Source organism: Symphalangus syndactylus, chromosome 21, assembly GCF_028878055.3.
Source record: "Symphalangus syndactylus isolate Jambi chromosome 21, NHGRI_mSymSyn1-v2.1_pri, whole genome shotgun sequence".
Classification (NCBI taxonomy): domain Eukaryota; kingdom Metazoa; phylum Chordata; class Mammalia; order Primates; family Hylobatidae; genus Symphalangus; species Symphalangus syndactylus.
The window spans coordinates 23706795-23720764 of NC_072443.2; the positions used below are offsets into that span (position 1 = coordinate 23706795).

Here is a 13970-nt window from a genome sequence, read left to right on the forward strand (position 1 = left end):
GTGTTAACTTTATTATAGAGAATTTCTGTAGCTCACATAAGAAATTGAATCCTTTCAAAATGGGTGGGCTGATGAATAGCCCAAATGTGGCTCCCAAACTCTATTAGTTACAAGTGTGCCAAGAATGGATTTCTTCCCTCCCCCCGTCCCCCACCAGCACTTGGGACAGCCAAGAGGAACCTGGGGTGATGGGAATCCCTTGGCTGGTTATCTCTGCCTCTTTATCTGTTTCCCCCAGTGCCACCCAAGCATGTGTTTTGTTTATGCCATTATGTGACAAAGTTGGAAGACTTTGTTCTTAAATTCTGATTTCCATTGTTCATAATTTTATGATCAGTTGATCGATGCCTTCCAAAATATTACATGTACCCACTCTCAGTAACTAGAAAAAGATCTCATGAAGCAGCAGCATTATCATTGTCTGTTTTGAAAGAGCTAAAATTAAGTTTGCCATTCCTTCTAGAGTTCTGGCCCAAGTGATTTAAAAACAGTTTTAATAAACATTTAGACCATCATGTATTTTGTAATACAGTTGGGTCACTGTTGATTCCTAAGATAAATGTGTTTAAACATAAGCTTTCTCATTCATCAGCAGCCTCAGCTTTCATCCAAATTTATTTAATGATGATGCAAGCCCATAGCGTTGGTGTTGCAGTTCGTCACCATGGAAGTGTTTCTGTCAACAAATCCTCGCTTTACTATCATGAAATTGATTTTGCAGGGGAAAGGAGGATAATTGTGAAAGCTTCCCTTTACTCTTAAAGATCTTCACAGTTTGCCTGGATGTCTAAATGAATTGCATTTAAAATCAATAACTGGCAATAAAATTAACCACACTAAATTAACAATTATGAGGTTAGAAAAAGGGAAATGGCAATAAGCTACTTTGTCTGAAATCGTCTTTTTGGAATGTGACTTGGGGACCATACTTGTAATTTAAAATGTTCCCTGAAAGCTATTGTTCTTTGCTCAGAAGTATGGATTATCCCCAGGGAGTCCCATGAGGCAGATATCAGAATTTCTAGGAGGATTTGGCTGAGTTATTCTCATCTATATTGTAAATGGCGTAATAATCACAGAAGAAATTTGCACTATATTACTTCTTTCAACTAATATACTGTATTTTTTTTAATATGCCTTTTCTGTAGCTTATGTTCATAACTATCTTTGGCTTTTATTTGCTTGTTTAAAAAAAGCTGTAAGAGGTTAAAACAAAAAAAACTATAAGCTTCTGAATGCAGGCCCCTTATGAGCAGGGTAGGTAGCACCTACATTAAGTAATTCAAACTGTTTTGGGAACCCCATAGGAAAAAGAAACAAGAATGACTTTTTTTTTTTTTTTTGCTTTGAAGTAGAGTGTTCAAGAGTTTATGTCACAGTGGCTGATTCCACTTTTGGTTGTAGACATATATGTCCTGTGAGAGTTTTGATCTCTGGTAGAAATACAGTCAACTCTTGATTGTCAACGTAACTGTATTTCCAAATGTACTTTCTCTGGCTTCCTATCACGTCAGAGCTTTTTAATTTTATCATCTGCTTCTATGTGCTAACGAAAACCAAAATTATTCGGTAGTATTTTATTTCATTATTATAAACATTTAAGTTCCTAATGTAGTCTAAGCACTGTGCTGTGCTCCAGAGATACTGAAATACATCCCAAGCATGAAGTTATGTTTGCTTGTGAAAGATCTTACAGTTCACTTTGAAATCAAAGAGATGTAATTTTTATTTATTTGAACCACTTTTCTTTCCTCTAATATGTAATTAGAAGTTGACCATAAATGGGACATAGGTCTTGTTTGTTTTTAAGGAAGAATTAATAGAGACTATAAGCAAAAGACAAAATTCTATTGTACATGCAGAAATATAACACAGAATGACCAAAAGAAAATTAGCAAGCAATGGTAAAAATAACAAATTATTTACTGTTTTATAATGTTAAAGTATTTCACCAAGACAAGTTGCAGTCAAATTAAAGTGAGTTATGGAAAATGAAATACATAAAGATGTATTTATACAAGTGCAGACTAAATATTTTCCATACAAGTATGTAAATGAAAAGATATACAGTAAGTGCACACTCGATATGACTATGCAGGCAACAGTTAGTTTCAGATACTCTTGTATAGTTCATGCACAAACCTTCCCAAAGTACGAGTTCAGTCAGTCTTGGGGGATATGGAGGGATGATTAAAAAAGGATTGAGTTCCTTGCAAAAATATCAGTATGGACTGGATGAGGGTGAGCGTGGTCAGTTATATATATTACTTACTGTAATTTGTGATTGTCGAGGAAGAGGTGTGGCTGTTGGTGTGATAGTAATACTGCTGGTGACTTTATTGGTTGTTTTGTTTAGTGCCCCGTTAATTAAGCCTTGAGTTCGGTTATCCTGCAGTGGTGCTGAAGGGCTGGCAGGTCTCACAGGGCTGGCTACAGCTTGCATGTAAGGACTTCCTAAGTGAATGTGGATTTTATTATCCTCAGTAGTTATCACACTTGAGCTATTACTGTTTGAACGCTGAAACTGCCATGATGACTGCCGGTCCGGGGAGACTCTGAATATCGCATGCTTGGCACTGATTTCTATTGGTTCTGGGGAGCGTCCCTGCTCAGGAGAGCTAGCTGAACCAGTCACAGCCAAAACCTGAATAGGGGACATTGTCCTTTCTGGAGTTAGAGAACCACAAGACTCTGGGGTCTGTGCTCTGGCAAAGGTTGCCATGGTAACTGGGGACATGCCTTGTTCTAAATTCATGAGGTCTTCGGTAGAGGTTTTGGACTTTACTGGTGTTATGGAGGCATTTTGGAGGATGGTTATCCTTTGCTTTGGCGTGCCACAGTTCGGTATCACTGCAGTACTCGTGTAAGAGTGAGGACTCTCTGTGGTCGGACTTGTGATTTCAAGAGTGGCTGTGTTTTGTACATGGTCTGGAGTAACCTTTATATGAAGTGGCTGCCCAGGTGTGTGGCTTAGGACTAGATCTCCAGGTTGCACAAAGTTGGCATTGGGTTTAGTTTGTATTTTTCCATTCTGAGGATGGCCCTCCTTGGATTTCATCCAGGGAATCCATAGCTTTCTGTTAACAGGACATGGAGTAGACTGGCTGCATTTGAAGGACAGCACAGATCCCTCATCATTAGGGTCCTCGTCTTGATCCTCATTCTCCTCATATAACTGACCATTGATGACGGCACGTTCCAGAGGAATGAGGCTCTTGTAATCAGGTGGTTCATTGTCTACTGCTTCTGTCTGAACTTCTTTAGAAAATACTTGAGGATCGGAAATTCTTCCATTGAGACTAGGCCTGAGGCTCTTACTGAAATGCCGGTACCTCTCTAACTCCTTAGTGAGGTTTTCAATCTCTCTTCCTAAATCTCTGTTCCTGTTTTCTTGTTGATTTAGTTTTTTTTGCAGGACTGAGTGATCTCCCTGGAGGTGACATATTAGGTCTTCAGTTGCCATGTATTCATTAATTTTCTCTTTTAATGCATCTACTTCTCTTGAGAGGTGCCCTGACTTAGCTTCTTCTTCTTGAAGCCTTTTGAAAAGCCATTGTTCATGGCTGGTCTCTGTCTTTTCTGCTAACTTGTACTTAGCAAGCTCCATTTTAACATGTTCCAGCTCTCTAGATAAAAATTGAGCTTTGTCTCGTTCATTAGCGTACCTTCGTTCTAGAGTCTCATATTCATCTTCTGTTTTCATGAGGTCATCCTCAATGGCTTTCATGTCCTTTAGCTTCAGTTTCAGTCTTTCCACTTCTTGAGAGAGCTCCTTAATCTTATTGTTTTCTTGGTGTAATGCTGTTGTGGATTTCCCAGAGTCTTGATTTAATTTGTTTTTTAGGAAATCTTTCTCAATTGCTTCCAAGGATTGAAGCCTATTTTTCAACATATTAACTCTTGACAGGAGATCATTTCCTTTCTCTTCTTCCGCTTTCAATTTGTTTTTTAAATCATCTCTCTCCTTGGTTACGCTGTACATCTTTTCTTCTACGTCGGTTTTGGACTTGAGTGCCCTTTTAGTTTCCTCAATTAACTTCTCAGTAACTGTTGTTACTTTATTTTGCTCCACTTGAAGCTGAGAAGAAGCAGCTTGTAATTTATCTTCAGTTTTCTTTAATTTTTCACTCATTGTTTTCCGTTCCTCTACAAACATCACAGTTAATGTTTTCAGTTTAGTTAAATCCTCTTTTAGAGTGAATTCTGTCTTTTCTAGCCGACTTTCAATGGCTTCTAGTTCTTTGATCCTTACTTTTAAACTCTCCAGTTCTTGAGACAACTGCTTTGTGGTCATCCTTTCTTTTTCTAAATTGCATTTCAGAGAGTAGCATTCTTGTTTGCTTTTGTTGAAAGCGTCTTCTAACTTTTCCAGAGCCATAATTCTTTTACTGAGTTTTTCAACCTGTAGTTTAAAGTCTTTACTCTGTAACGTCTCCCTTTCAAGCCTCTTATTGAGATCTCTGCACTGCTCCTCCATTTTTATGAGCTCTTCATCTTTCCCTTCCATATCTAGCACACGTTTCCTGAGCTCTTCCACTTCAGCCATGATACCAGCGTTTCCATATTCTCCCTTACTGATTTTTTCTTTTATATCTTGCAGCTCCTCTTCTGCTTTTCGTAAAGACCTGTTTGTCTCTTCTAACTCATCAATCTGCCGGCTGAGTGCTGCCAGCTTTTGTTGAAGCTGGCGATTTTGACTGTCCTCATTGGTGAGCTTCGCCATAATTGTGTCTTGGTCCTGGTGAAACTTTGTGGTCTGTGTTTGCAGTTCCTTCTCTAGTCTGGTTGCCTTCTGCTCTTCCTCCTGAACTCTGGCTTCAGCAAGGGCTAGTTTGGTATGTGTTTCTTTTGCATTTGTGGTCAGCTCTTGGATTTTCTGTCTTTGAAGGGTGAGCTGTGCCGCCAGCCTTTGTTGTTCATCCACCACCATCAAGGCAAAAGACTTCAGCTTGGTCAGCTCCTCTTTCAGGGTGGTGACCCTTTTCTCCTTTTCTTGCTCCTTCTCCTCCTGAGACTTGATTTCTTGATCAGTTAGCTTCTTTAATCTGAAAAATGTAAAGTGCATTTTATTTTGTGATTCATGCTTTAGTAACTCATCGAATGTACTTAAATATATATGTAATTTAGAAATTATGTAATTATATGAGTTGTGTCAGTTCATATACAATATGCAAAAGAGTGCCTGAATTTGATGACAGAGGAAAATCTTGATAAAGTTATCTTGCTTTTTTATTTGACTACCATTGATCAGTAACAGCTGCATTTCACCAGGAGCCTTAGTAAAAGAGTAAGGGCAAGAATATTTAGTTTAAATTGCCTGGGTAACATGTAATTAGTAGGCAGTCTGGCCTGAAGGCTATGAAAATAGGCACAAGCTTGAGATGATGCAGTTAGACCTGGCTTCAAGGCCGACCCTACTTTTACCAACGAATTGATCTGGGCAGTTATTTAACATCTCTGAGCCTCAATTTCCTCATATGAAAAATGGGGGCAATAATTTTATTTACGTCAGGGGCTTTTTATGAAAATTAAATGCAGTAATTCATCTAAGATTCTCATTGTCCTGGCACATGGTAAGCATTTGGTATTAGTTGTTGCTGCTGTCTTTTTTTTTTTTTTTTTTTTTTTTTGAGACGGAGTCTCGCTCTATTGCCCAGGCTGGAGTGCAGTGGCGCAATCTCGGCTCACTACAAGCTCTGCCTCCCGGGTTCACGCCATTCTCCTGCCTCAGCCTCCCGAGTAGCTGGGACTACAGGCGCCCGCCACTGCACCCAGCTAATTTTTTGTATTTTTAGAAGAGACGGGGTTTCACCATGGTCTCGATCTCCTGACCTCGTGATCCACCCGCCTCGGCCTCCCAAAGTGCTGGGATTACAAGCGTGAGCCACCGCGCCTGGCCTTGCTGTCTTTATTAATATGGTTATTTATCAAATGGTTTGCTCGAACCAAAGTATGTGGTGCATTAATGTTTGATGTTCAACTCCTTGATTCTTAGTTAAGAAAAAATTTAGTCACATTGCTTAGAAGTTATACACTTCACTGATAGACCTCTGTGCCAATTAAAACTTGGTTTGCACTAGCACAACGTTATTCTAGGAACCACTTCACATATATCTTATCCTCATATTGGATAGCAATTAAATGAGGAGAATTGAGAGACATCTGTATGGGTTTGGTGTTTTCATAACATTTGAGAAGAGCATGCGGTTTGGTAGGAAAGTGCTTATTGATGAGAGTCTGATGCTAGACATGACGGAAGAGAAACTCTGTTATCAGGAACATAATAATTCTCTCTTAAATGACGACTACTATGACATGCTATTTTCTTTTATGTTTTAAATTTGTCAGCATAACAGGAGGGTATTTTACATGTAGTATAAACTATCTCTTCCACCTCAGTAGTGAGGTCAAAGTTTTAAATTTGTGGCACTCTCAAGTATACTGTGAATGGACTGATTATAGAGGATGTAATTACAGCTTTGTAGTACTGTTATACAGAAGCTAAAATAGAATGGAATCCCTGAGGAATTGAACCAAAGGACTTGTCATGGATGAAGTTACAACTATTTACATTCTGATAGGTATAGAGAATTCATAATTAGGAATGAGTTAATTATCAAATGCATGTCTATCATCCTTATCACAGAACTTACTTTTTGAAAGTTGTGTAAGGATTTGAGAGAACGTTTTATTTATTTTACTTTATTTTATTTTTTGAAACGGAGTCTCACTTTGTCGCCAGGCTGGAGTGCAGTAGAGCCATCTCAGCTCACTGCAGCCTCTGACTCCCTGGTTCAAACAATTCTCCTGTCTCAGCCTCCCGAGTAGCTGGGATTATAGGCACGCACCACCATGCCCAGCTAATTTTTGTATTTTTAGTAGAGACAGGGTTTCACCGTGTTGGCCAGGATGGTCTCGACCTCCTGACCTCGTGATCCACCTGCCTCAGCCTCCCAAAGTGCTGGGATAACAGGTGTGAGCCACCGTGCCGGCTGAGAGAACATTTTAAAAGGAAACTAATTTAGGGTCATCGTCTTGGAAATTGAGTCCTTCTTTTTGAGATTCTAATCTGCTCTTTTCTGTAATTTTCTGTAATTACATTACATAGGAGGAACATGTTGAAAATAATCGTATAAGAATTCTGCATCTTTTTTGTGGGAATCCACTTTTAGTTTTTTCTGTTATGAGAACTTAACAGGAGGCTGGCCCCAAGGGCTGTGGCTTGTAAAATTCAGAAGATGCTAGGCAGGATGCTGGGGTGTGGTTGATGATGATCTCATCCAAGGTCTTGGCAAAAGGCTTGCCCATGGTTTCTGGCCATGCCCCATCCCTATTTGAGACACATGAGAGCCTGAAAAGATAAGCATAGCAGCTTCTTCTTGAATGGTCATGGGACTTCTCAACCCAGTGGCAGAGTCCATGGGTAAACTGCTTTGGTGGTGAAATAGTTAAAAAAAACTTTGTCAAAGTGCTTCTTTCTCCTGTCTTAGCATTAGAATTCATTCGATTTAAGGGTTTTGACAATGCCTTGAGCATAATTACAGTGAAATATTTTTCCTCTCTCTATACCACAGTTCTTACAGTTTTATTAGAGAACAGTTTCACAAAAACTTTTAAATATTTATTTTCAACTTATTAAATTATAGCATGTGCTATTTCATTTTTATGAGAAGGGGGTGTGTTAGGATATAAGGGAGGGAAGATTATTTTGCAGTATAATTAAAAGAGTATTAAAAGGGAATGGTGATTAGTGAGTGCAGTGCAGTAACCTGCAAAAAAGGTTTAGAAAAAAATTCAGTTGCTTCCATTTTGTTCAGTGTTTTTGGAGCGGGCATAATGCATATTTTTCAGCCTGGGGCATGATGCATATTTTTCAGCGTGATGCAAACATAAGCATCTTTTTCATGGTTTTTGTAAATTGGTTGGCATCCCCATCTGTTCCCCAAGCTCTATCTGATTATTTGAATGCATTTGCTCTAAGCATTTCCTTACTACTTGTTTTCCAATAACCTGCTATTTCCTTGGGCCACTCTCATGAGCGCACCATAGGACAGTCAGCTGTCTAGTCTGCTAAAGCCTGTTGGGAAGGTAAACGAATTTATATGCAGAAAAAACTATACCCATAGCCATCAACTTGGGAGCTCAGGACAAGGAACCAGTGAGAACTGAGAGCAGGAGGCCCTGATGGAATCTTTTCAGAGCCAGTTGCATGCGTGTGATTGTTACACATTGTGTGGTTGTACATGTGTGTGAGAGAGGGAAAGAGAGCTGGTTATGCTACTGAATTTGAAGGAATTAGCACTTCTGATAGTGATGAATGGTCCACCCTAAATCATTATGTCTTGCCTTGTATCCAGGAGCATTTGAAGGTTGAAGTTTGAGGCTAGTTTTTGGTCTTGAAGAAAGTATAGGGTGAGGAGGGTGTGGAGTTGAGCCTCCTAAGCCTGCCTCCTACTTTGAGTAGGAATGGACTTTAGACAACACAGTAACTTAATTTTCTGTCTCTATTATTTTTCTTTGCATATTAACAGGATTTAGCATTGATACTTGCATTATATGCTAATGCAGGTTATCATGAACTCTTGGTTTGCTAGCCAAAGCAGATCAATGATTTTGATTGCTTTTAACCAGGGTTTTTATGATCTCCAAAGTAGCATAGACCTTGAGGTGCAGAACTCTGCAGATCTAAAATTCATTCCCTAAGAGCTGTGTAGTCAAATTATGACTCCTTTTTCCATTAATAGTTCCAGTTTATGTGCCTTTATGCAGGGATAATCTATGCCAGGGTTTCTCCATCTTCAGCATTGTTGATACTTGGGGCCAGATAATTTGTTCATTGTGGAGATCATCTTGTGCACTACAAGATGTTTAGCAGCATCCCTTTGTTGTGAATTAAAAATGTTTCCAGACATTGCCAAATGTCTCCTGGGGGGCAGTCACCTCCAACTGAGAACTAGTGATCTATGCATGTGTATGTTTGTGGCATGTGTGTATGTCAGTCTGTCAGTAGAAGTTAGACTCCATCATTTTGCCTTACTTAGCTTTAATTAAACAGGTGCAACTGAGAGCTCCCACCTGAATTACATGTACACCTGGTGATTTTATCTTCCCTGCTAGTGGCCTATTCTTTACCAATGCTTCTCACAGTGTAAAGTGCATTTGAATCACATAGGAATCTTGTTAAACTGCAGACTCCAATTCAGTAGGTCTGGGGTGGGCCTCACAATTTGCATTATAACAAACTCCCAGATGATGTCAAGTCTGCTGGCCCTCAGACTGACTGTGGGTAACAAGGCTTTACCATTTACATGTCACATGTTTCCTGGAAATGGGATACTGTTTGAATATTAACTCTGGTAATTGTTCATTATTGATTTATACCCAATCTGCAGTACCACAGCCTGTATTCCTGACCTACATGACCACCCATTTTTTTCAAAGAAGGTATCAGGTGAGAGAATATGGCTAAATTAACTAAAATCTGTCCACATTTCTGGGGAACAAAATGACTCAAAATGCACACCATAGTTGGTGGGTCAGTAGCTACATTTTCATGCAAAAAAAGCGCTAAATGATTTTAGTTCCAATTTGTGGTTTTTCTCACACAGCACAAAGACTAAAATATATATATAATAGCTGCCATTCTTTACTTAGTGCCAGTGATGTGTTGCCAAGCACTGAGCTGAGTCTGTACATCTGTCAGTTCTAATTCTCATGATAAATTTACAGGGTTTAGGATTATCTCCATTTTATAGCTGTGAAAATTGAGGCTCAGAAAGGTCAAGAAGGAGCAAACCCTGTGCGATTTCCCCACATTATATTGCAAAGAACAAAAACCATTGCATAAGGCTGGTCCACACACAAGGATTTTTATCAAGAACACTCTGAATGGAGAACTATTAACTTAAAAAATCTTACTTAACATTGCATTTGTATTCTTTTTAAAAAGTGTGTATCTCTCAGAGCAGGGGTTTTTAAATGTTTCTTCTTATATCTACCAAAAGAATGCGAAAAACTAAGTACTCCTTTTCACATTTTTAACTGGCATCTAGATTTTTTCATTCAATGTTTAAATAGTTGTAAAAGGATATATTTTAACATTTGCCATCTAATGTAAAAGTCCTCATTAAAAATTGGACAGCCAAACCAGTCGTTCAGGAAAAGTCTGACTTCGTTTTTCAACCAAATGAAATGTGTAAATACATATCCCTCTGGTACCCATCTCATTTCTAAAAGATAAGGCATGAGGACTTGCCCTGCACTGTCCTCAGCTGAAGACACAAGGCACTGCTCCATCCATTGTTTGGTTCTGAACCTGTTGCTGCTGCTGCTCTTGCTGCTCTGCTCTGCTCTGTCCTCATAGGACTCTCAGGATTAAGGCTTTCTAAGTTGTACCTTTGTCTGATGCCCCAGAGGGGTTTCCAACCCAGGGAGATGCACTTGATAAGAGTTTGCTAAGAAGTTTGTTTTGAAAGTGTTGTTGGAAAAGGAGAACTCATAGAACATAGAGAGTGTATGTATGAATAGTGGACGTAGACGTTGATCCCTTAAATCTCCCCATGCCTGTACCCATAGAAAGTGTTTATGTACCCTCAGGGGTACATGTACCCCAGTTTAAAGACTACTGTCTTGTAGTACTCATAATTCATGTTCTAGTACTGACACCACAGCATTATAGGAACATTCATTGAATCCTGTCCAATAAAAATGGGTTGTGGAAGCTGGTTTTATGGACACAAAAGTGAGGTAATTAAATCCAAACTGGCTTAAAGCAGTATCTTATTACAGCTTTCCGTTAGAGTTTCTATTATGGCTCTGAATTGTTATAACTTACTGTGGTTTATCACTATTATTATGTGCAATACCAGTTCCTTGTTTTTTCAAAAACATCACATCTGTCATCTTCAGTATTCTTTGGTACTAACCATAATTCTGGTTCTTCATTACAAATGATACACTCAGAGGATTTTTTCAGTTTTTATTTGCAGACACATATGTCAGCACAGATGTGTGCCTATATTTTATCTCCTCTGTGAGACACTGAGTATTAGTAATAATGCATCATATAGTACACATATGAAACACATGGTATATCTAAATACTATAACACCAGTCATACCCATAATAACTTATAATTCTTACCGCTTTTGATTTTATCTTATTTTTTGTACATTACAGTCAACCCTACTAAAATACAGACTTCTTGAGAACAGGATGAGTATCAGTGTCTGATTCATTTGTGTGTCCTACAGTGTCTACCACAAAGCACTTATATGTAGAGGGAACCACATGAATGTTTTTTTGAATAAATGAAAGAATGAACAAATACTCTCTTTTGTGAAAAATACTGTAGCACTGTCCTGAGTAGCTTTATTCACTTTTTAAGAGGATGCTCTAATATTTACCATGTACATGTTTTTAGGCATTTAAGAAAATGAGGTATAAGTGGGTTTCCCATCAGTGTTCTCCAAGAACATTATTTTCTCTATTTCATAGCTACAGAGCCTCTAGAAAGAATCAAGACTGTTGGAACAGGTCCTTCTCTCCTTTCTTCAGATCCCTGCATTATAACTGTATGTGCTTGCTTGTTTGAGGAGAACAGGGTTAGGTGGTAAACATCCACATCCTAGCCCATCAGTCTCCTTTGGCTTTATCAACTCTGCTAACAAAGGAGTGACTATTTTATGTTTTCCTCAGAGTCCAGAGATCTACTGGACAAATATGTTTGTTTATTACATAAGCAACATTGTATCAACAGCAGTGACAGTGGAAAGGAAATATCTATAATCTGACCACCCTAAAACATCAATTATGTTTCTGTTTTCACAGATTGTTTTGCAGTTTTTCAGATGCTTGGTCCATAGAAATAAACTTAGGGTGATCATCAAGCAATAAAACGAATTCCACAAGCCATTAATGGTACTGTATTGTTTCTATTAGTTTCAGAAATCAGCCTGTAAATAGAGAATTAATTCAGAGTCAGCTTAGCTTCTCATCCGTCACTTTAAGGAAACCAATTTTTCACTATGTAAATCTTGAATTTAATGTTTCTATGTTATGAATATGGCAAGACTTTTGTTCATTTAATTTACAAACAACAAAGACAATCATTAGTACTAAGGCTATCCTGAGATGAACAGGGGATAGAGGATCCTGTTCTCAAAGTGTTTATAGGCTATTAGGAAAGAAAAAGGAGATAGTTCCAGCGCAATTCAGTAAAGGCTCCAGAGCAGTAGTTCGCAACCTTTTAGGTCTCATGACCCCTTTACACTCAAAAAATTTTGAGGACCCTGAAGAGCTTTTGAGTGTATGGGCTGTATCTTTTTTTTTTTTTTTTTTTTTGAGACGGAGTCTTGCTCTGTCACCCAGGCTGGAGTGCAGTGGCGCGATCTCGGCTCACTGCAAGCTCCGCCTCCCGGGTTCACGCCATTCTCCTGCCTCAGCCTCTCCGAGTAGCTGGGACTACAGGCGCCCGCCACCACGCCCGGCTAATTTTTTGTATTTTTGGTAGAGACGGGGTTTCACCGTGGTCTCGATCTCCTGACCTCGTGATCCGCCCGCCTCGGCCTCCCAAAGTGCTGGGATTACAAGCGTGAGCCACCGCGCCCGGCCTGGGCTGTATCTATCTCTTTACTGTGTTAGAAATTCAAACTAAGATTTTAAAAATACTCATTAGTGCCAGGTGCGGTGGCTCACGCATGTAATCCCGGCACTTTGGGAGGCCGAGGCAGGCGGATCACGAGGTGAGGAGATCAAGACCATCTTGGCTAACATGGTGAAACCCCGTCTCCACTAAAAATACAAAAAATTAGCTGGGCGTGGTGGCATGTGCCTGTAGTCCCAGCTGCTCGGGAGGCTGAGGCAGGAGAATCGCTTGAACCCGGGAGGCAGAGGTTGCAATGAGCTGAGATCACACCACTGCACTCCAGAGCGAGACTCTGTCTCAAAAATAAAATTAAAAAAAAAAAATCATTTGTTAAAAATAATAAATAATCCATCATCTGTTAAATAACATTTTCATGAAAAAATACTTTTACAAACAAAATTATTTAGTGAGAAGAGTTGCATTGTTTTATATTTCTGCAACTAATGTCTGGCTTAATTGAAGACAGCTGTGTCCTCAGATCTGTTTCACACATTTCATTAGCTGTCAGAGAAATCATCACACGTCATGGAGCCTCTGGAAAACTCCATATACACTTCTGAGAGAACGAGAGAGAAAAAGGTTATGTTATGATGAAGATATCTTTTTCACTCTCAAAGGGGGCCACACTTTAAGAACCATTACTCCAGAAGATAGACAGTTGAAACATCAGTGGCAAATTTGTCTTTCTCTGGAAAAGCGTCTGGTTTGGGCTGTCACCTCGTGCTTCTTCTGTAGCCTTTTGCTTCATCCTGATGAAGTCCCCAAATTCACTGGCTTAGTCACTGGTTTGATGTTTCCATCATTAATAAAGCCAGTCACTTGCTAACCGTCAAACATAGATGGGAGATTCTCTGCCTTCAAATGTTCTCTCCCAGTCCATAGAAAAGTCCTAAATGACAAAACTGTTTTCATAAGACATTGTGTTTTGTTTGAAACTCCAATTTGAAATAAGAGTATGGAAACCACTAAGTTGCCTGGTTTTCATAAATGGGTCCATCCATAGTGCTGTGCAGTTTAGCTGACATTTAATTCATTTCAGACCTTGATGAGACAAATACAGTGACAGCTACTATGTGCAAGGCATTCTACTTGCTATTTGTCAGTTCTTTTTTCCCCCAAACCTGCCTGTATTCTTGCACAGATCAATCTGATCATAACTTACAGCATTCTCCCAGTAACAACCAAATAGTGTGATGATACCAAAGCTTGTTTGGTCTTAAGATGTTTGAAACAGTATAACAGTCACCCCAGTCCTAAGTATGTAACTTCATTTTGATGGGCTTAAATTCCTGTATCTGTTCTCATTATTCCAGAGCTAGTTTAA

The 13970-nt window shown here is 39.1% G+C and overlaps 2 protein-coding genes across 5 annotated transcripts in view; one reads left to right on the forward strand and one right to left on the reverse strand.

Annotated features, from left to right (window-relative positions):
* Positions 1-13970, forward strand: part of CMSS1 (cms1 ribosomal small subunit homolog) — a 368700-nt gene that overhangs the window by 28247 nt on the left and 326483 nt on the right. The gene's annotated exons all lie outside the window — the stretch shown is intronic.
* FILIP1L (filamin A interacting protein 1 like) overlaps positions 1-13970 on the reverse strand; it is a 104288-nt gene that overhangs the window by 16253 nt on the left and 74065 nt on the right. For 2 of the 4 annotated variants that reach the window (XM_055259942.2, XM_055259943.2), the window contains one exon: positions 1906-5045. The exons of 1 other annotated variant lie outside the window; for it this stretch is intronic. In XM_055259942.2, coding sequence (XP_055115917.2) covers positions 2252-5045 — 2794 coding nt within the window. In that variant the 3' untranslated portion in view covers positions 1906-2251. Of the gene's footprint in view, positions 1-1905; positions 5046-13970 lie in introns of those variants that run through there. One more of the 4 variants, XM_055259941.2, reaches the window with a different exon arrangement.